This window comes from Cydia pomonella, chromosome 13, assembly GCF_033807575.1.
Source record: "Cydia pomonella isolate Wapato2018A chromosome 13, ilCydPomo1, whole genome shotgun sequence".
Classification (NCBI taxonomy): domain Eukaryota; kingdom Metazoa; phylum Arthropoda; class Insecta; order Lepidoptera; family Tortricidae; genus Cydia; species Cydia pomonella.
The window spans coordinates 19,229,973-19,251,737 of NC_084715.1; the positions used below are offsets into that span (position 1 = coordinate 19,229,973).

General features: G+C 39.2%; 5 protein-coding genes across 14 annotated transcripts in view; 2 read left to right on the forward strand and 3 right to left on the reverse strand.

Annotated features, from left to right (window-relative positions):
* Positions 1-611, forward strand: part of LOC133524489 (kinesin-like protein KIF12) — a 37,101-nt gene extending 36,490 nt beyond the window's left edge. For 4 of the 6 annotated variants that reach the window (XM_061860546.1, XM_061860547.1, XM_061860548.1 and 1 more), the window contains one exon: positions 199-611. In XM_061860546.1, the coding sequence (XP_061716530.1) occupies positions 199-337 (139 nt within the window). In that variant the 3' untranslated portion in view covers positions 338-611. The remainder of the gene's footprint in view (positions 1-198) is intronic. The other 2 variants (XM_061860549.1, XM_061860550.1) reach the window with 2 other exon arrangements.
* A 1,705-nt stretch (positions 612-2,316) lies between these two features.
* LOC133524498 (PHD finger-like domain-containing protein 5A) lies at positions 2,317-4,198 on the reverse strand. The gene is made up of 3 exons (XM_061860563.1): positions 3,937-4,198; positions 3,665-3,855; positions 2,317-3,027 (listed from the first exon to the last, which is right to left on the reverse strand). Exons 1-3 carry the CDS (start codon positions 3,986-3,988, stop codon positions 2,938-2,940), a joined length of 333 nt encoding a protein of 110 aa, XP_061716547.1. The 5' UTR covers positions 3,989-4,198; the 3' UTR covers positions 2,317-2,937.
* Positions 4,199-4,279: 81 nt separating this feature from the next.
* Positions 4,280-11,705, forward strand: LOC133524494 (ATP-dependent RNA helicase DDX47). The gene is made up of 8 exons (XM_061860559.1): positions 4,280-4,507; positions 4,689-4,947; positions 6,257-6,423; positions 7,931-8,167; positions 8,534-8,757; positions 10,268-10,400; positions 10,985-11,113; positions 11,529-11,705. The coding sequence occupies exons 1-8, from the start codon at positions 4,382-4,384 to the stop codon at positions 11,685-11,687; spliced, it is 1,434 nt and encodes a 477-aa protein (XP_061716543.1). The 5' UTR covers positions 4,280-4,381; the 3' UTR covers positions 11,688-11,705.
* Positions 11,706-11,886: 181 nt separating this feature from the next.
* LOC133524495 (leucine-rich repeat-containing G-protein coupled receptor 4-like) lies at positions 11,887-14,568 on the reverse strand. 2 transcript variants are annotated; one of them, XM_061860561.1, is made up of 3 exons: positions 14,485-14,568; positions 14,231-14,396; positions 11,887-13,408 (listed from the first exon to the last, which is right to left on the reverse strand). In XM_061860561.1, exon 3 carries the CDS (start codon positions 13,406-13,408, stop codon positions 12,356-12,358), a length of 1,053 nt encoding a protein of 350 aa, XP_061716545.1. In that variant the 5' UTR covers positions 14,231-14,396; positions 14,485-14,568; the 3' UTR covers positions 11,887-12,355. The 2 variants fall into 2 exon arrangements, with proteins under 2 accessions (XP_061716545.1, XP_061716544.1); XM_061860560.1 differs by lacking the exon at positions 14,485-14,568 and having other exon boundaries at positions 14,231-14,448.
* Positions 14,569-16,714: 2,146 nt separating this feature from the next.
* LOC133524493 (CCR4-NOT transcription complex subunit 3) overlaps positions 16,715-21,765 on the reverse strand; it is a 46,743-nt gene continuing 41,692 nt past the window's right edge. For all 4 annotated transcript variants that reach the window (XM_061860556.1, XM_061860555.1, XM_061860558.1 and 1 more), the window contains exons 13-15: positions 21,503-21,628; positions 20,547-20,756; positions 16,715-18,982 (exon numbers count right to left, since the gene is read on the reverse strand). In XM_061860556.1, the coding sequence (XP_061716540.1) occupies positions 18,884-18,982; positions 20,547-20,756; positions 21,503-21,628 (435 nt within the window). In that variant the 3' untranslated portion in view covers positions 16,715-18,883. The remainder of the gene's footprint in view (positions 18,983-20,546; positions 20,757-21,502; positions 21,629-21,765) is intronic.

Below are 21,765 nucleotides of genomic sequence, written 5' to 3' on the forward strand. Positions count from 1 at the left end.
ACATGGCGTGAAAGCCTAAATTGATTTCATTCTATCATCCTTCCGCGCCAGCCATGCTTGAATTACGCGCCTAGTAACGTAAATGGCCAGATTGTACATATTAAGTGCATAATCACTTTTGACGCCCTTTTTTACTAAAGCACCAAGATTAATAACCATAAAAATTGGTCAAATTAACTATATTTACACTCTTTTCAGCGTATGCATTCGTTCACCGATCATACCCGCGCGACCAGCATATTCAGACATGGGGTCATCGGAGCAGCCTAACATCTGGACTAATCCCGCTGGCTCGTCGACCAATAGCGTCGTCAGCGCCAGCAGTAGAGGCAGCTAGAATTCATTATCACGCAGGTTACAGTTACTGAGGTTGTAAAATAATAGGGTTTCTACTTACAGTCGAGTTGATTCACCCCACCAGGCAAAGCCGAAAAAATATCAGAAATGGCGTTTTAAAAGTTTTAATCATGAGTCAAAAGATGGCAGTAAATTTAGTGGTTACAAAGTTTTCTTTGACAATCCACCTCTGCACTCTGTGACCTCTATTTCAAATTCTCTTTGATATTAGCTCTTCTGCATATAAATATAGTGCTTTAAAAGGAGACTTGTCTGTAACTGTTATATATATATGATATATATAACAGTTATATATGATAATTGTTATGTAAAATATTTTAGGCAACATAATCCTGTTTTATAATTAGTGCAGTTGATTGTATAGTGTACATATTTATGTAAGGATTCAACTTACAATTAGTAATAAAGGAAGATTACAACTTAGTAATAACTCGTTTTAGTAGTAGGTAAATATACTTGACAATAAAGTGTTTCCTTGTAGTTTTAATATAGTACTTAGTTTTCACTAAGCCCTCCATATAAAGGTTGAACACGCCAAAACGTGGGCATATTAAATAGTCAATAAAAACATAATCAAGTACATTTAAAAAAAAAAAATTATTACATTGGCTTACACTACTATCGTACATTTATAAACATACAAATGTGTTTTAATTATGCGTTGAATACGCCATTGCTCTCACTTTGCGTCGAATGCGGCTCATCAAGGTTTGCACGGCATTGTCAGGGTACTTTTTACCAGCCCAAGTCCATGTTTTTTGCAAATCAGCCACGGAATTGATTTGCCCGCCCTTCTTTTTTAATATCCCTTTCATTATGGACCAATATTCCTCGATAGGCCTGAGTTCAGGGCAATTAGGAGGATTGCAGTGTTTTGGTACCACAGCAACACCATTCTGTTTGTACCAGTCTAACACAGCTTTGGCATAGTGGCAGCTTGCAAGATCAGGCCAAAACAATGGTTGCGAAATATGTTTTCTTAGAAAGGGTAAAAGTCGCTTCTCCAAACATTCTTTTTTGTAAATTTCGCTGTTTACAGAGCCTGTAGTGATAAATGATCGACTTTTTTTACCGCAGCTGCAAATAGCTTGCCAAAGCAAGTACTTTTTCGGAAACTTGGACCTCTTTTTTAACTTACAGTCCTCAGGAGCATTTTTTCGACTCGTACTAGTATAAAACTCCTGGCCTGGTATCTGTTTACAGTCAGCTTTTATGTACGTTTCGTCGTCTAACACGATGCATTTAAATTTTGTTAAGAAATTATCGTATAACTTTCTTGCCCTTCGTTTGGCCGTCAAATTCTGTATAGCGTTGCGGTCAGGTGCAGCTTGAGCCTTGTACGACCTTAACCCAGCTCTTGTCTTTACTTTTTGTACATAAGATTGTGACATTTGTACCTTTTTAGCGACATCCCGTGACGAAATCTTCGGATTTGTGTTAAAAAGCTGTAAAACTCTGGCTTCTTTTTTTTTGTGTCTTACGTCTTGCTTTCCGCCAGTACCTGACTTCCGTTCTACAGTAAACCGTTCCCGGAACTTTTTTAAAACAGAACAAACAGTGGATTGTGGATATTTCAATAACTTTGCTAGTGCTCTGTAGCTTAGAAGGGGATTTTCTGTGTGTTTGAGTAAAATCATTTCACGCTGCTGAATTTCAGGGCTCTCCATCGTGAAAACGAATGTACGAAGTGACATGCTGTCATAATATTTTTTGTTGATCATACTATTTAGTTTATAAATATATTACTAAATAGTTTGTATAGTCGTAAATAAAAAAAATATAAGTACATATGTATGCCCACGTTTTGGCGTGTTCAACCTTTAATTTGTAGATTTAGGCATAAATAAATTACAATACAATATGAGATTCGCCCTTAATTTTTGAATATTGTCATTTCCTGAATAACAAAACAGATGGAAATCTGTATGTATTGTAAATAAAGGCTTAATAAAACCAAAATTACATTGGAGTTTTTATTTACAAATATTTTGTTTTAACCGGTCATAAACCATTTTTTTATTTATATCCGCAGTGTGTTTATGAAAAAAACACTTCATGAAATAGTAAGATCTAACAGTTTTGTTTAAAAAAATTAAGTTATCACAAAGAGATGGAACTAAATACCGAATATATATATTTTGGTCAATATAATCACAGAGTTTATATTGAGCAAAATATTCATTTTTAAATAAGGATATACATTTTGTCAGAAATGCAGTGTTCTTTGAAACAAAATTTGCTCTAAGGTATTTAGGTCGTGGTATAAATATATCCTCACTGGTTGCACCAACCACAATCAGCAGATTGGTAAACACTTTACCAGAGTACTATGAAATGTACATATGGTTTGGTTTAACTTAGGGATATGTTAAGCGAGGCGTAGACTAGCAAGAACTTGCTAGCTAGTTATGTTACATTGCCGACTACTAAGGTAAACTGCATTCGTAACTTTGATTGGATACCGCAATGTAATGAAAATTGCATGCAAGTTCTTGCTAGTCTAAGCAAGCTTTAAATCCATTATAAAGTCCAAGTCACACATCAATCAATAATACAAATAGCCTAACATTACAGTTACTACTAGTGTCTTCTGAAGCCATACTTCTTTCTCTCATAGAACAGATCAGTCTTTGAGCTTCCCAAATTCACAATCTTTGGACAGCCATCTCTCTGAAAAGTAAAAATATAAAATTAAGACATGAAGCAGATAGAAACTAAAGTAAAAGGTGGTATTTTAGGGCAATTTACCCAATGTTCACTGATTTCAAAATCTCAACAATTTAAATTATTTAGCCGAAAATATAATCTCACTAGAGGTGCAAATACAAGTTTGGTTTATTTTATTGTAGGTGGTTTATATTATTTTAGAGTTAGTGGAATTATATCTTTCTGTTCACTCATTAAAACTCTATATAGTGACACTCAAGGGACCGTACATTTCGGCGCTATAGAGTTATTATTATATAGAGAAAAATTAATACTAAAATATACCAACTATAGCCAACGAATGTTGACATTATAAGGGAGTGAATTGTTATATCGAGTGACATTAGATATGTCCCACTGCAGGAATTTGTTATGGAAAACAATAATATTATGCAATAGCCCTGTTCTAAAAGTGTATTGTGCTGTGTCTATGCACTCTAGGGCTCAATCTGTTAGAGCATCCCGTCTCTATTTGCCCCATAAGTTTTTTTATACCACCCTAAGGCAAGGATTCCTTAAATTGGACTTTACATGCCTGAAAAAGATTAGGCATTCAGAGGGTTTAGTTACCAGCAAGCATTGTTGAGTATGAGCTACTTACATCTTTTTCCTGGATAGTGCATTCCTTGCAGTAATACGCGTCAGAAACGCCGGGGCCGCCGCAGATCACGCATCGTCCCTGGTACGAGCCGTAATTGCACTCGTCGCAGATGCGCACCAGCGTGCACGGCCGCACGTACGAGTCGCAAATCACGCATTTACCGTCGCATTTCTCACATAATCTGCCTATAGCTGAGGAAACAGTGAAACGCTTTATGCTTATATTGTTATTGTGAAGGTAGACACTTTTCCAATGCAATTATTCATACTTACCGACACCAGGCTGTTTTCTGCAGAAAATTAAATCTGGATGATGCTTAGCCATATTTTGTGCTTTATATTTTATTAAAATAAGCACAAAATAACACTTCTATAACCTCTTTAAGACGACGCCGAATTTGAAGTACGTAGATGACGTCTCAGTTTAGAAGTTTTTTTGAAAAACTACTGCGAGCCCGCTTGATGTAGCCCAGAGTTATCTAAAAAGGCACGGTTTTTATTAAACATGCTGAAAAACATCTCAACAAAAATGTCCCGAACTGTTTAAGGTATGATTTATAACGTCTGATATGTGTCATTCGTCATGCATGCGTCATTAAAAAAAGTGACAAAAGACAATTGACACTGACAGTGACAGTTGTTTGCGATTTGTCTGAGGAGAGATCTCACGTGTTCCGTGTTATTTATAAAACATTTTAAACAATTACATTAAATAAATATGACTGAAGAGAATGATTCTTCTAATAGCGGAGAATCCGGAGATGAGAGCAAAGAAGAAGAGCAGGCACAAGAACAACCGCAAGAAAATGGCGAAACCGAAGAAACAGTAACTTTCAAAGATTTGGTATGTGGTATTTGTATTGTTTTGTAGAATTTCCCATTATTAACAATATACATTTATAGATTTTTATATACCGACAGTTCGTTAATGTCACACATATGCCTTAATATATTTGTACATTACGAACTTACAGCAACTATTATTTTGAGGTTATATCATCTCATTTTTTGTATTTCATTTTCAGGGCGTAGTCGACGTATTATGCGAAGCATGCCAGGAATTAAAATGGAAGAACCCGTCAAAAATCCAGAAAGAGGCAATACCTGTAGCACTGGAGGGCAAGGACATCATAGGTCTCGCAGAGACTGGATCTGGCAAAACTGGTGCCTTTGCACTGCCTATTTTGCAGGCGCTGCTCGAAAACCCACAGAGATACTTTGCCCTCGTACTTACACCTACCAGAGAATTGGCATTCCAAATTTCAGAACAGTTTGAGGCACTTGGTGAGCTCTAAATTGTGTTTTCTCTTCCTCTACTTTATTAAAGAGTTGTTTTAGTAATGCTTTAGATACATCAATTTAAAAAGGTATACAATTAAATTACTAGGGGTTTTAGGCGCCAAGCAGGGGCTTGTTTCACTCTAAGTGAAGCATGATTAACATGGTTAATTTCCCATATTATCACTCTAGTTCACAATCATACTAATTATGCAGAAAATTTGGTTGTAATATAGACCTTTTGTTAGTGCACTATGGTATTAATAATTGGGTACTTGGTACTTGACACATGTTGAATATTATAACAAAATTTAGTTAATTGGATAGAAAATGAGCTATCCATTATAAAAAAGTGGAATTCAAAAAATTATATTGAGATTATAACAAAATACAAGGCTCCTAAGTCTCAAAAAAAATCTATTTTTTGTCTTTCAAAAATAGAAAAGAAAATGGTACCATTCGATTACTTACATTTTATTGAAAGATAAATTGTATGAAAACTATACACATATATGTAATATTTCAGGGTCAAAATGGCAATTTCCTTGATCTACATACATTTAGAACAGACGTATATGATGTTAAAACACACACACGAAATGATAATGTGATGACGTCACATCACATTATCATTTTGTTAGAGGCGTTTCAATTGTCGAGTGTGAGCGTCAGACTTTAACTCTCATTTCTGACCTTTGTGTTGCTTAAATGCCATGAGTCCCATATAGACATTTGATCGTCAGGAAAATCAAGATCGTTTGACATTATTTACGAAAAACTGTCTAGAAGCCAATTGCAACAAAATTTTCACTAGTATGATTGTGAACTAAGGTGACTAAGGAGTTTATTTTTTACAACAGGGGTCGGCAAACTTTTGAGAAGAGCTAACTGCAGTGAAAAATCACCAGTGTTAGGAAGCTTAAATCACTGCGAATGTTGTTTTCAGTGGTGTATGAACTCTCAAGGGCTAATTCTATGGGCGACATAAAGAGCCGAAATTGTATCTCCAAAGAGCCTCATGCAGCTCTAGAGCCGCTATTTTATTACCCCTGATTTACAGAATTCTCAGTACAATATTGAATTTTTTTTTTTACTTTGTTGGTGGCAAACAAGCATACGGCCTGCCTGATGATAAACGGTTACTGTAGCCTATGCCTGCAATTCCAGAGTTGTTACATACGCGTTCCCGACCAGACCGGCAGTCTGCCTTGTCTGCATTTAATTGCTTTTTAGTGCAATTGATTGTTTATTTTTTAATATTGTGTCAACCAGATAGTACTGGTATTTCTAAACTTCACTCTACATTAAATTATAGGAGCCAGTATAGGAGTAAAATGTGCAGTAATAGTTGGTGGCATGGACATGGTGGCGCAGGCCCTCACGCTGTCCAAGAAGCCACACATCATTATCGCCACGCCCGGCCGGCTTGTTGACCACCTGGAGAACACTAAAGGATTCAACCTGAAAGCTTTGAAATATCTGGTAAGCATGAAAATGAAAAATGGTTTATTTAGGTATCACAAATTACAGATTATTGCATCTTAGAAGAGTAGGATAGAAGTAGCTTCAGCATGTTTTTATTGCTGTTTAAATTTCATACTAAATTAATTTTGTAGTGTAACTAATGATTTTTTAGACACATTGTGTTTTGGAGAGTCTAGGTCTCCATTTTCAAGCACTAAGAGTAAGTTAGTATGATGCACAACAGTTCAATTTTAAGGTCCAGTATAAACAAAAATGAAAATAAAAAAAATGTTTTTTTTTTATGTCAACATTTATGCAAAATTGACAGTGAAATAACTAAGGGCTTATGGCGTCATTAGGCGGGTCCACACAAAGCGAGGCAATTTCCTCGCGACGGTGCTCGCTCTGTGTGGACCCGCCTATTCACAAACGTGCTACAAGCCTCAATTCATTCTGATAGTCATTTTGACATGTGTTTTGACAAAGAGATAAAACATAAACTGACTAAAGTTTTATGAATAAAGGTATAAGAAGGGATTAGTCACAAAGACTTAGTTCTGTTGTCATATAAGAAGGTGGGTAGTGCAACAGAGACAGTTTGCACTACCCACCACAGAGAGAGTTGCTCGCAGCATAATAAATAGAATGCTGAAATTTAATGTGGTCTTCGTAATGCTTGAAAAACCTGATTCTGTGTTACCAATCGAAGAACGAATTTAACAAAGTAATAATTTTTATTTAGATTAAAGCTACTTAATAATAGTAATACCTCTTTATACTTCTAACTAACTGCGTCCTTCAGGGGCAGTTTCAAATTTGCCGCTAGTAAAGTCTGGAATGACCTACCTCCCCCCATGCGAGAACCTTTAACGTTCTTAAAATATAAGCGTTTAGTCCGTACACATCTATTAAATATACAAAATAAGTTGTAGCTCCAAATATTATATTTATATATATATTTATTATTTTTTTGGTTTTGATAAATTATTTTCATTTTATTATTTTTATATTCATTTTATTATTTTTATATTTATTTAATGTATTCTTCTTTTTTTCTTTTATCTGTATGTAAAGACAAAACATAATACACACATTACAAAGTACATTCTTACCTACACTATTTCTACATACCAGCCCCACATACTCATACACGTACATTAATAAACTATAGTACAGGAACACACAAATACACAAAGATGTCAATATAGAGCTGAGAGCTGTACCTAAGAAAGGTACATTACATTATGTTAGTAGTGACCGACCCCAATCTCTCCCGGGACCAGTCTGAAAATCAGCGCAGAGCCCTCTGGCACTGCACATGCTGAGATTGGCACCCTTTGCCACATTATAGATTTAAGTTGTAATTATTGTGTTAATTTAAGTTAATTAGTTTAAGTTATTTTGTATTTTTTAGCTATTTTCACAGAAATTGTAAATTTTGTTGTGTGGCAATAAAGATTTTTTATTTATTTATTTATATATCTGTTATGTAAATAAACTATACCAGATGTAAAAACAATATCAGGTCATGGACGAAGCAGACCGCATCCTCAACATGGACTTTGAAGTGGAAGTGGACAAGATCCTCCGCGTGATCCCCCGGGAACGCCGCACGTACCTGTTCTCCGCCACCATGACCAAGAAGGTGCAGAAGCTGCAGCGGGCCTCGCTACAGAACCCGGTGAAGGTGGAGGTGTCCACTAAGTACCAGACGGTGGATAAGCTGCAACAGTACTATGTGTTCATCCCGGTGAAATATAAGGTTAGTCCATATTTGTAGTTTCGTAAGAATTTGGGAAAAAAACTATTTGCATTGCAAAGTCACCGATCATGTAAAATCAATCTAGTACCTTACTTAGGCAACTCAGCAAACTTCATTGCCTAAACACGTTACTCGACTGAAAAGCTCTCTATTATATCACGATTGTATAAAATACTAAAGTATACCATGAATTTGACATCAAATAAAATAATGGCCTCTCCAAACGACCGAAAATCGCATGCGATTGCGATACATTCCGGCATTTGATCGATCGAATGAATTCGTTGCTCCTACTTAGACATCAATTAACTAAAATCGCATGCCGTTTGTTGCAAGGTCTGTAAATAATAAATGAATTTCTACCAGGACGTGTACCTTGTGCACATTCTAAACGAGCTCTCCGGCAACTCGTTCATCGTGTTCGTGGCCACGTGCGCCGGCGCGCTGCGAGCCGCCCTGTTACTGCGCAACTTAGGCCTCGCCGCCGTACCGCTGCACGGCCAGATGTCCCAGAACAAGCGGCTGGCGGCCTTGAACAAGTTCAAGAATAAGAGCAGGTCGATCTTGATCTGTACGGATGTTGCTTCCAGGTTAGTATGTCTTTAAAATGTTGTCACTTACTGCTAGCCTTTCTCCGCAGACGTTTTGTCTGGTTGCCCTTGGTATAGCCTTCTCCCATATTCCTCCACGTGTCTGTCTAGAGCCAGTCTTCTCCACAAGGCTCCAGCTACTTGTCTGAATTCGTCTTCCCATCTCATTGTTTGTCCACCATCATTCCTTTTCCCACCCCTTGGGTATCAGGTTGTAATGACTTGACAAATTTTCTCTTTTGTCTCGGAGCATGTCGGAGCTCGGAGCATGGACTCTTAATCTTTTCTATAGTGTGGTTAACAATGATTATTTTTTTCTTTCTAATATCCTCCAGTTTTATTCTGTCTCTAAGTTTTACATTCAACATGCTGATTTCCATACTATTTTGACAAACTTGGAGAGCTTTCCTTTCAATTTCGTCACTAGTCGTTTTTAACTCTGGGAATCTCTTGGATAATGGTGTCTGTTATTACGCAATCTTGGGCTGCTCACTACCGTTGCACGGCCAGATGTGGAACAAGAGATTGCCTGGGTAGAACAAGTACAAAAATAAAAGCAGATCGATTTTGATCTGTACTGATGTGGCGTCAAGGTGAGTTTGTCTCGGGAAATCAAGACGCATTTTTGTTGTCTTCTTATATTTTATGTATCTACTGCCTAGGGCCATGGAGATGGTAAAGAGATAAACATTAAATAGCGTACTGTGCTTTTTTATGAAGTCCCTGATGTGCGGTATTCTAATAGAATAGATTATAGAATTTTAAACTAAAAACTACAATTTCGTTACTATAAAATAAAATCAGTAATTTCTGACCTCCAATATGTACATTTTTGTACTAATCCAAAATGTTAGTTTACCTTTTACTATGTCCAATGATTAACACATTTTAGCTTTTATTTTATTTGCCCTGTGAGTATGTATGTTAGCCAAATCTTGGAAGCTTTTGACCATCTTCCCGATTTCTGAAATTTTGCATACATCTGTAAATCGGATGTCAATGCAACATTATGATGACATGGAGCTGATCTGATGATGGAGACAGGAGGTGGCCATGGGAACTTTGTGAGAAAACAACGCGAACTTCACCTTTCTTTCTTCAACTTTCTTTTTGTGTTTGGGGTTGTTAGAGTTGTCTCGATGAGTATTAGTTGCCTGTGGAAAAAAGTAGTCAGCGATAAAAGCTTGTACAATTTTTTTTTTTTTTTTTTTTACTTTTTCCTTTACAGTTTTAAGACCGGCGACATATGTGAATGTCGCAGTAAAGATTTGGCTGTTTACAAACGGCGTCGTCATTTTACAAACGTTTTCACGATTGCTAATTGCCGAAGGCAAACTCAACAGTGTCAACGTAAACGTGGTGGTTATCTGACATCTGTTTCTCTTATCAAGTCCTGATCAAATCAGACTTCTTTCAAAGCTCTCTTTTACCTCATCTGATCATCAAAGGAAAGTCCAAGTACTACTCTATCAACTGCGCTATAATCTCAGAACTGTTTCTTATCGTGCAGAGGTCTAGACATCCCCCACGTGGACGTAGTGATCAACCTGGACATCCCCCTGCACAGCAAGGACTACATCCACCGCGTGGGCCGCACGGCCCGCGCTGGCCGGGCGGGCAAGGCCGTCACCTTCGTGTCCCAGGTAACGAAATATACCTCCTCATACTCTTCTTATCTTACATTCATACTATTTCTAATTGAACGATCAATTGTAAAGCACCGCATCTAGTCCAGCAAGATTAGAAATTACGACCTTTCCGAGCACCCATCCAGATAACTAATACAAGTTTTTAACCTAAATGGAGGATTGGACACACCTGTATACCCAGAGCATGTTATACAAATAAATCATTTTGAACTCTAACCGACTAAGCTTACTTCTAACCTTGGTAAACTTTAATTTATCTTTCTCTTCGATAACAATAATATAAAAAAATATATACAAAAGATATACTGTCTGGATATAGTAATTCTGCACGTTAACGCAAACTACGCGTTACGCTTGCAACTGATAACGTGTATTTTCCACTTTGTAGCAAAATGCGCCTACGAACAGACTACAATCGGTGTCCTAACATAACGTATAACGTACGTAACGTATACATTTTTTATACAGTTGGTATTTCGACGTCGTGGGTACCTTACTGTACCTGCCCAACAGGTGGCTGGCTAATGTGTTCACCCAAAGATGTTCGACGTTTTCTACAACCTCGTCATTTATTTCAGTACGACGTGGAACTGTACCAGCGTATTGAGCAGCTGATCGGTAAACAGCTGCCTCTTTACCCGACAGAGGAAAGCGAGGTTATGGTGCTGCAGGAGCGAGTAGCCGAGGCGCAGAGACTCACAAAGATTGTAAGTATATTGAATGATATTCATCAGCTATATCGAAATCGGCCAAAATGCTGACAAGTCTTACAACCATCTGTCGCCTAAGTTGTCAAAGCTATATAGTCCACGTTTAGATATTTTAAAGATTGATCACTCCGATATTTCTGATGCCATTATACTACACGACTCATTTCTAAGTGACATGAATGCCAAAAGGGTTTTTTTAAACATGACCACACTTTATCTATTAGATTAAAGACTCATTCAGTCGATGCGAGAACTCTCACGCAAGTTCGTAACCAAAACTGCGGTATTTGATCGATCGTTTGATTGTGTTTTTCAATAGATGGCAGGGAAAAGCTCCATTGCAGTTCTCGCTCTTGGAGACTGAGCACCATATTTGTTATATGAACTATGTAACTTCTCATATTATTTTTAGGAAATGAAAGAGCTAGAAGACAAGAGGAATACAAAGGGCCGTAAGCGCGGCGCAGACGATGATGATGATGACACAGAGAACGCGGCCGGCGTGCGCCGCCGGATCAAGGGGAAGGGGAAGGGGGGGAGTAATCATGGCGGGAAGAAGAAGAAACGATAAATATATGGTTAAATACTACGATGAATTTTATTAAAGAGCCACATTAGAATAAGTAAACCCTGGAGGCTTACTCTGCCAAGCTTAAGTAAGTACACATCAACTATATTTTGAATTCAACATAATACATGATACACTATAGATTAAGCTTTCAAATGTTGTTATTGCATTTTACACAGTTAAGACCTCTTACTACATAATGCTAAAATGATGTTCAAAATGGGGTACAGTCAGCGTCAAATACTTTGCAACCAAAGTAGCCAAATAGTTCGGTACACCATATATTTAGTATGGTCTGGCCTGCTAGCCAAGTCAGTTTCTTTTTTCTAACTGTCAAAACGAATAGCTTCTATGGAATTTATATGAACACAGAAAAAGTGACGTTATGGTCAAGTCACCAATTTTTTGTGAAATCGTGTCAAAAAAACCTGCTGTCTACGTTTTTCTAATAATTTGTTTCGTGCATGGTGTGAAATTTTGTTTAAAACATAGGCAACATACCTATTGTATGCGAGTAAACTGCGGTCATCTATCTTGTGAGATCATAGGTTATAGTACAGCCGGCAGTCCTACGAATTATTGTTTTTTTTTTCTACTGAAATTATTAAATTATAATATAGTTTTTACACTTCAGTCCTATTCTGCAAGTTTCTGTTTTAATGCACTAGTCTTTAGACACTGTCTTGTATCATAGAATCAAAAAGCTCACGATGAACATCTTTTAACCTATGACAACGAAAGTCAATAGCTATACAAGCCGGAGAGCTCCCCTTATTGTCTATATCCCTGTATTGTACCCCCTTTGACTTAACTTCGACAAGTATGTCGTTTAAGCACGCACACTGCCATGAATTTCGCTCGAAATATAAGTACTCAAGTCTACTAAACTGAGAAACGAAATTTACCGGCAAAAATGTTAACTTGTTGTAAGATAAATTGATATGCGAAAGATTTCTACAACCGCTAAATGCTTCAAGAGGTACGTATTCAATGCGATTTTTCTCTAAATTAACGGTTTTTAAACTAGTTAAATTAGTAAATAGCTTATCTGGGAGGTATCGAATTTTATTACGACTCATATCTATGTTTTCTATATTTTTTAGAGGCCGAAAGAAATTCTCGTGAATAGATTCAATAAGGTTGTTATATAGATGGAGTTTTACTAAATTTTCGAACCAGATACATTTGTCAGGGTTGTCCAGTGTCTTAATTTGGTTATCATAGAGGTATAACTGTTTGAGAGATGGGTGTGCGGCGAAAAAAGGTACTTCTTGCAAGGAACAATTGTCCAGCCAAAGTGTGTCTAGTGAATCCAAACCTTGTAGTAAAATCTGAGGTGTACCGGTCATGTTATTTCCCGTAAAACCTATTCTTTCCAATCGTCGAGAGTTTTGGAAGATATTCGACGGTATTTCTTTTCCTTTAATTCTGTTATAGCCTAAATATAATGACCTTAATTGAGGAAGGGATTTAAACACATCGGCATCTAGGTTCGCTATATCGTTTGACCTTATGGCAAGTAACTCAAGATTGGGATGTGCGAAGTTGTTGGATTCAATGTGGCTGATGTTGCATTCCTTGAGGTCTAGAATGGTGGCCTCTAGGTCTGGGGTGTTGGGTTGGATGAGTCGTTTGACGGTTGCCAATGGGCAGCCAGGCCAGGTGACGTAGTCAGCAGCGGCCAGGGTCACAACTGACACCCACCATACGCTCGTAGGAAACATCTGAAAGTAAGTAAAGATTCCAAGTGCGCGCAAACAACACACTAAACAGAAGCGATAAAATAGTACATTACGATACAAGTGCGAAAAATAGGAAATTCGAAACGAGTGGCGATAAATTAAAACACGACCGAAGGGAGTGTTTTAAATCGACACGAGTTGCGAATTACCTATTCGCACATGTATCGTACAACGTTTTACAGTACATATGGCCCTTTACATGTTCGACACAGTAACGTAATATGCTACTTTTCGCACTAGTGCGGTAAAGAAACACCATATGTACTGTAAATAAGTGTTATTATAATAACACTTCTTTTTAAGTTTCCCTTTATCTCTTAATTTTGTAATATATTTAATGAGTTCTTAACCCTTTACCGCATGTGCCTATGGCAGTTATAATATTCAACTCTATTGAGAGCTGTTAAAGTTCAAATTTATACAAAATATTTATTACGACGTGCGTTAAGGGGTTAAATGTGACCGCGGTCGGCAAAACGTCCCACTTTGTCGCTTGCTTTAAGGACGAGATTTGCTTGTATCTTTATGCGAATAACCTGACACGGCGTCCTTATGGCAAGCGACAAAGTGGGACGTTTGGCCAGCCGCGGTCACAAATAATCACGTTGCAATCGTATAAAAAAAATGACATGCCTAATCCAAATTAAACATATATACTACATACTTTTGTTTGGTTCCAAGATATTTCCAACCGTTATAATTACCACCTTAATTATTAAACTCATTTGAATTTACGGCGCTCTCATATTAGTCCCAAACAGAATCAGTGAAATTAAAATACCTACTCTTAATACACGAACTTACCGTAATTAACTGTATAAGGCAACCAGTTTGTCCTTTCCAGTCCAATTAAGCTGTTTTTGTTTGCCTTAAATTGTCGCCTATCGTGTGCACCTGCCGAGACATTGCCTGTGACTGAGGGAAAACTATCCGGAGCCGTATTTGGTGAGAGACAGAATGGCGGGTGTACCTAAATAAAAAGTAAAAAAAAGCTTACCATATTTTGTACTATTTAGTACCTCCATAAAAAAATACCTCACGGCTCTTAAAGTTATTACCAAAAAAGCGGCCAAGTGCGAGTCGGACTCGCCCATGAAGGGTTCCGTACCATTTATGACGAATTAAAAAAAAAATACTTACTAGATCTCGTTCAAACCAATTTTCGGTGGAAGTTTGCATGGTAATGTATATCATATATTTTTTTTAGATTTTTCATTCTGTTATTTTAGAAGTTACAGGGGGGGGGGGGGACACATTTTTTCACTTTTGAAGTGTCTCTAGCGCAAACTATTCAGTTTAGAATAAAATGATATTAGGAACCTAAATATGATTTTTGAAGACCTATCCATAGATACCCCACACGTATGTGTTTGATGAAAAAAGATTTTTTGAGTTTCAGTTCTAAGTATGGGGATCCCCCATATTTATCGTTTTTTTTTTTCTATTTTTGTGTAAACATCTTAATGCGGTTCATATAATACATCTACTTACTAAGTTTGAACAGCGTAGCTCTTATAGTTTCGGAAAAAAGTGGCTGTGACATAATCGGACAGACAGACGGACATGACGAATCTATAAGGGTTCCGTTTTTTTGCCATTTGGCTACGGAACCCTAAAAACAGCGTATTAACACATTCACTGCCAAAGGCATTCAAAAGGTGAAAAATTATAGCGCCTGCAAAAATGTAATAGCAAGCAAAATGTAAAATGATTAAAACTAGGAAACCACAAATAAATTGGCTCATAATTAAATATGAAGGTAAAAAAAATTGGTTTTTATAGAATTTATCTATAATCGCGGGATCATAGCGTAATAAAGTACACCCGCCATTCTGACTGTCAGAATGGCGGGTGTACTGTTTTTTGATAACTAAGAACCGTGAGGTAAAAAAAAATTTAATGGAGTAACTAAATAGCACAAAAATATGGTAAGATTTATTTTTATTTAGGTACACCCGCCATTCTGCCTCTCACCGTATTTGAGTAGGTAATATAAACCCAGCGCATCTGCTTGTAACGTATCAAGATAGATGGAGTTTCATGTGGCTCGAGGTCACACACACATTTACAGTATAAAAACGAGAGCGCTATAAAAAAATGTTTTTATCACACTTGCTCGAAAAGGATCTTATTGCATGCAGGTAAAGGATAAAGGCCTATATTGTTCCCGGGGGAGTTACGGATGAATTGTTTTTTTTTATTTTGTCACTAATTCATACGAAATCTGAAGGTTTACTTTTAAAATACTTACTGACGTTTCTAATTTAATATTTTTATTTGTTTAAAAAGATTTAATTTCGTTAATTCAATAGCCGTTTAATAGTGCATTGTGCAACGAGGGGGGTAAGTGAAATTTTGGACACGAGGGTGATTATTGCAATATTCTTACCCCCGGAGTTACACACAATGTTCTTCATCACACTTGCGAAGAAAAAACTAAACGAAATAATTCTTAAATACGGTGACATATCAAACATTCGTCCGCCATTTTGTAATTTCTTGACAGGTTAGCATCGAGGGCACACCTATTCGGCATTCAGCCACGGTTAATAATTATGTAAAAATATTTTAAACGGCTGTTAAATTAATCGAATTATTTAATTTTAAACATAAACAAAAATATTAAATGATAAACGTCAGTATTTTAAAAGTAAAACTCATTTATGTTTGTATGAAAAAGTGACATAATTTAAAAAAAGCTATAACTGCCTAGGGAACAAAATAGGCCTTTGTCCTTCAGTACACCTGAAAATGATGAAATAAGAACTTTTTCGAGCAAGTGTGATAAAAAAAAAAATTACACTATTTTCAATCGTGGCTGAATGCCAGATAGGTCTGTGCCTTCGATGTCAAACAATGACAATACGGCGGACGAATGTTTGAAATGTCACCGTATTTTTAAAAAAATCACTTAAGTGCCAATTACATCCACACTTTATCAGGCCTAATCAGATAACACAAAAAAGAATTACCAAAACTCATATTTTTTGCTCCTTATGACCTCAGGAATGCGTGGTTAAAATCTGTCAGGTTTTACCAGTCTGCCTCTGTGTCAGAGTGTTCTGTCTGTCTGTTAGGTTTATATTTGCATTAAGGTTCAATTTCACGTATAAGACTTCTATCTACATCTCTTCAGGGTGAAATAAAAATGTCTTGTCAAAGCACATATTCACATTGAGGATCACGGCTAGGACAGCAATCATAAAATAATCATCAATCAGGCAATCATAAAATAATTCTTGACGATGACAATTCGGAAATCAGAGAGATTCTCAAGCAAACAAAATGTTAAAATGGTTTCTTACAGTTTATTCTACAAAATAAACAGTCATCTCTTTCAATAAAAAAATAAATAAGAAAAGAAATGCCAAAAAAGCACCGCGCCTGTAAACGACGCCCGCGCACTTAACTTAACCGTTAAGAAGAAATCACAACATTGTTTTAAATTTTTTTAATCATTATTTATTATTTCTATACAAATAGAACTGTACAGATAATTTTTTAAATTATTATTTACCACATTTTCAACTGCTCTCACGATAGACTTTTTACAAAAGTGAAAACTATCAACATCACGCACGGAATAAACGAGATCGCGCGCTGCGTCCGCTCGCCGCCGTCCGGTCCGGTCCGGTCCGGCCGGGTCCGTCCGTCCGGGACCGGGTCCGGTCCGGGCCGGGCCGGCGCGGCTCCGCGCAACAACCACCCTCACACAACTCACACGGAACGAGACGGAAGGCTTCATGTTCGCGCAAGGCATGTGCAACAATTCTGGGAGACCCCGTACAGCGGCCAGGTGTACGGTCGACGGCAAGGCTTGCGGCCGGCAGTCGACAATAATACACTGTCTCACCCCCCTCCCCCCGAGTATCTGACGCATACAAATAATTTATCACAAATAAATAAGTACAAATTAAACCGACGATAATTCTAATTATCCGAATATAATACAATCGTGGCAGTGATTTACATACAATGCTCTTACACAATTTATATACTTTTGTTCAATTTAAATGCACTAATTAAAATTAAATGTACAAATCACATAGGTTTTTTTTTTCAAATTTAACAATGGGCGGTGAAAAAGTGTATTATTAGTATGTAATGAATCACACTGGATGTCTTACAGCTAGGCGCCGCGCGGCCTTTATTGCTATGTGTCGGCCGTCAGCGCTGCGCCATCCACACATGACTTCGCGTAACATCACGCAGGGAACGTTCAGAAACTTTTCCCGAGCAGTACAAAAAACGTACTCAAGGTGAAAAGTAAATTCGTTTCTGAACGCACCAGTTGACTGGGTGCTTTTACATAATCGTTGGAATGTTAAATTTCATACGTCTTTTCGCCGATAGTATAAAATTTCGAAATGTAAAAGAACCAATACACGATATCGTCAGTGGATGGCACCGCCTGACAGTAGGGCGGAGACGCCGCGCGGTCGCGACGCTAGCTTACCGCCCGAGCGTGCGAGGCCGACACGCGGTCGAGCCTCCACTCCCCCTAGGCGACTATACACAAGTTAATAAAACAAACACCCCGGGCTCTGCGGCACTATAACTGACTTACCTAGGTAGGCACACTGTTGTTGAATACTACGACTAGCATATTATAGTTGCTCGGAGATGCCGCCGCGCTGCGGGTGCGACGTGGGCCTTTACATACTACGGATGTTCTATAGCTATACATACAGGTCCCACTGAGCGGGTCGCGTTAGGTACTAAATCTAAAGGTAGCCTAGACAACATAATTCACCTAGCGTTTTTCTAATTGTGATGTCTAAATGTTTGAGCCTTGCCAAAAAGGCTATAAAGGTATTTAATTCACTTTTATAACCTTTTTTATAGCTGTGAAAACCGAATACGTCATTTGGTTCGCCACGGCTAGGCCTCGGCTCGGAACTGAAGACTACAATGACAAGTTTAGTCGCAACTAGCGGAGGAGCCACGTCGCAGACGCAGCGCTAGGCCCGGGGTCCCTATATCAATATCACATTGTTTTCTATAATAACCGACCAACGGCGGAAGCTAGTTGCATCACATGATATCTTTCGCTTACTTCGTTCACATGCAAATTCGATACAAAAACCGTGTACAACAATAATACAAACTGCCAGCGTGCAAAGTTATTTTACAACAGATCGATTCAACGTTTACTTAATTAAAAAAATCAGACATTACCATTTTTTTTCATTATTGGAAAATTCATCACAGAAATACTTAACTTACTCTACTGAGAAATATAAAAAATACTGACGCAACGGAATCCGCGACACGGCGACGCTAGCATCATCAGTGATTGTGACTATTTCAAATGTTACTCATACTTTTTAGTGTCCATAAAAAGTTGCAAATTGAAACTAGGAACGAACCGAACCGACCGTTCTGTGGAGTTAGACTCCGGCACCATTGCACTACACACGGGTTGTTGCGCTACTGTCTCTGTCGCACACCGAGGGCTCAGTTCAGGTCTCGGTCCTCTAAGTACTTGTATTCGAACGTGAAGCCCTCCTTCTTGCGCTGGCCCCACTTCTCGTAGTCGAAGTAGATGTACGTGCCCTGGAAATACAATGTTACATTTCAGCAAAGATTAAACATGACAAAAGATATCAACAAAACATGGTATATTACATTAGTTTCTATAGCAAACCTTTAAAAAAATAAGATTGCAAACAGATCTCTAATAAATACTCCTCGTTGATGAGCTTGGGCTCCTCGTGCCGCTGGAACCACATCATGTAATCGGTGTAGAAGGCCAGCTCTGCTCCTTCAGTTGTCTCTAACAGTCGCCAGGAGTGGCACAGACGTACATACCTGCTCGTACTCCTCGTTGATGAGCTTGGGCTCCTTGTGCCGCTGGAACCACATCATGTACTCGGTGTGGAAGGCCAGCTCTGCTCCTTCAGTTGTCTCTGACAGTCGCCAGGAGTGGCAGACGTACATACCTGCTCGTACTCCTCGTTGATGAGCTTGGGTTCTTCGTGCCGCTGGAACCACATCATGTACTCGGTGTGGAAGGCCAGCTCTGCTCCTTCAGTTGTCTCTGACAGTCGCCAGGATAGCAGACGTACATACCTGCTCGTACTCCTCGTTGATGAGCTTGGGTTCCTCGTGCCGCTGGAACCACATCATGTACTCGGTGTGGAAGGCCAGCTCTGCTCCTTCAGTTGTCTCTGACAGTCGCCAGGAGTGGCAGACGTACATACCTGCTCGTACTCCTCGTTGATGAGCTTGGGTTCCTCGTGCCGCTGGAACCACATCATGTACTCGGTGTAGAAGGCCAGCTCTGCTCCTTCAGTTGTCTCTGACAGTCGCCAGGAGTGGCAGACGTACATACCTGCTCGTACTCCTCGTTGATGAGCTTGGGTTCCTCGTGCCGCTGGAACCACATCATGTACTCGGTGTGGAAGGCCAGCTCTGCTCCTTCAGTTGTCTCTGACAGTCGCCAGGATGGCAGACGTACATACCTGCTCTCGTACTCCTCGTTGATGAGCTTGGGTTCCTCGTGCCGCTGGAACCACATCATGTACTCGGTGTGGAAGGCCAGCTCTGCTCCTTCAGTTGTCTCTGACAGTCGCCAGGAGTGGCAGACGTACATACCTGCTCGTACTCCTCGTTGATGAGCTTGGGTTCCTCGTGCCGCTGGAACCACATCATGTACTCGGTGTGGAAGGCCAGCTCTGCTCCTTCAGTTGTCTCTGACAGTCGCCAGGATGGCAGACGTACATACCTGCTCGTACTCCTCGTTGATGAGCTTGGGTTCCTCGTGCCGCTGGAACCACATCATGTACTCGGTGTGGAAGGCCAGCTCTGCTCCTTCAGTTGTCTCTGACAGTCGCCAGGAGTGGCAGACGTACATACCTGCTCGTACTCCTCGTTGATGAGCTTGGGTTCCTCGTGCCGCTGGAACCACATCATGTACTCGGTGTGGAAGGCCAGCTCTGCTCCTTCAGTTGTCTCTGACAGTCGCCAGGAGTGGCAGACGTACATACCTGCTCGTACTCCTCGTTGATGAGCTTGGGTTCCTCGTGCCGCTGGAACCACATCATGTACTCGGTGTGGAAAGCCAGCTCTGCTCCTTCAGTTGTCTCTGACAGTCGCCAGGAGTGGCAGACGTACATACCTGCTCGTACTCCTCGTTGATGAGCTTGGGCTCCTCGTGCCGCTGGAACCACATCATGTACTTGGTGTGGAAGCGCCAGCTCTGCTTCTTGAGCGCCTTGGCGGCCAGGTACTGCGCCTTGCTGCCCTCCATGTAGTAGAACACGAAGAATAAAGTCTCTGTCGATAGTCGCTGGAAGAACTCCACGCTGTCTGAGTGTGGGACTACCACCTGGAATAGTAAAATAAACTTTCGTTATGGTTTTGTAAATAAAAAAAATGAAGAAACCCTCAAAAAACTGGACAAACATTAAAGACGCGGCCACGCTAACAAGACTGGCCAAGAATAGAAAACACTTCGCAAAGGTGGCCACCGACGCTTGCTAGGGCATGGCAGCAGATGAAGAAGGGTTTGGAAGTATTTTGGAAACTTTAACGTTTCGAATCATCGTTAATCTTGAACTTGATGGCAACATCCCAATATCGACAAATTTTGAACTATATCAACGAAGGTTCATATTGGACTGCATCAGCGCGCGTCAGTTCACATCTTTAGCGATAATCGGAGATATGGCAGAGCTTGCTGACGAGTGCCGCTGCCGAAGGATTATTGCTTTGAAAGAGATCGCCTGTGAAAAATTCCGTCAAGAAATTGGACTACTAGTTGTACAACTTCAAGGGTATAAAAGGCAATTATAGTAGCGTAGTCAACCTTAGTATCGTTTCACCGGTTCGTGCGGTTCACGAGTCGTGCATTAAAGCAGCAGCAGTTACATGCTTTTTGAATGAATTAATGCAGATGCTTGTAATAGTACATTACTATAGAGGCCGGGAAACGAAGGGTTGCAGACCAAGTAGGTATAGACATACGGATAGACCGGCAACCTCGTTTCTAGCCGAGATTTTTATAGTGCTTTTCTATTTGAGCACACTGTCATCTCAGTGTGTGAGCTGTACACACTAATGTGTGAGCTGTACCTGGTTGTAGTACTGTGGAGTCTGGCAAATGTTGCGGGGCAGGTAGTGGCGCGCTCTCTCCGAGTCGCTGGGGTGCGGCATGTGGTAGAACGACGCCTCCATCATCTGGAACTGTAGCTGGTGCTCCTGGAATTACACATATGTGGTTAATATGTCTGCTTTCGAAATTATCAAATTATTATTTGATAAAACGGGATTACTTCACGTTTTAGTACTTTAACCCTTTTCCAGGCCGCACCAATCTGCAAGGTTTTTTTTACCAT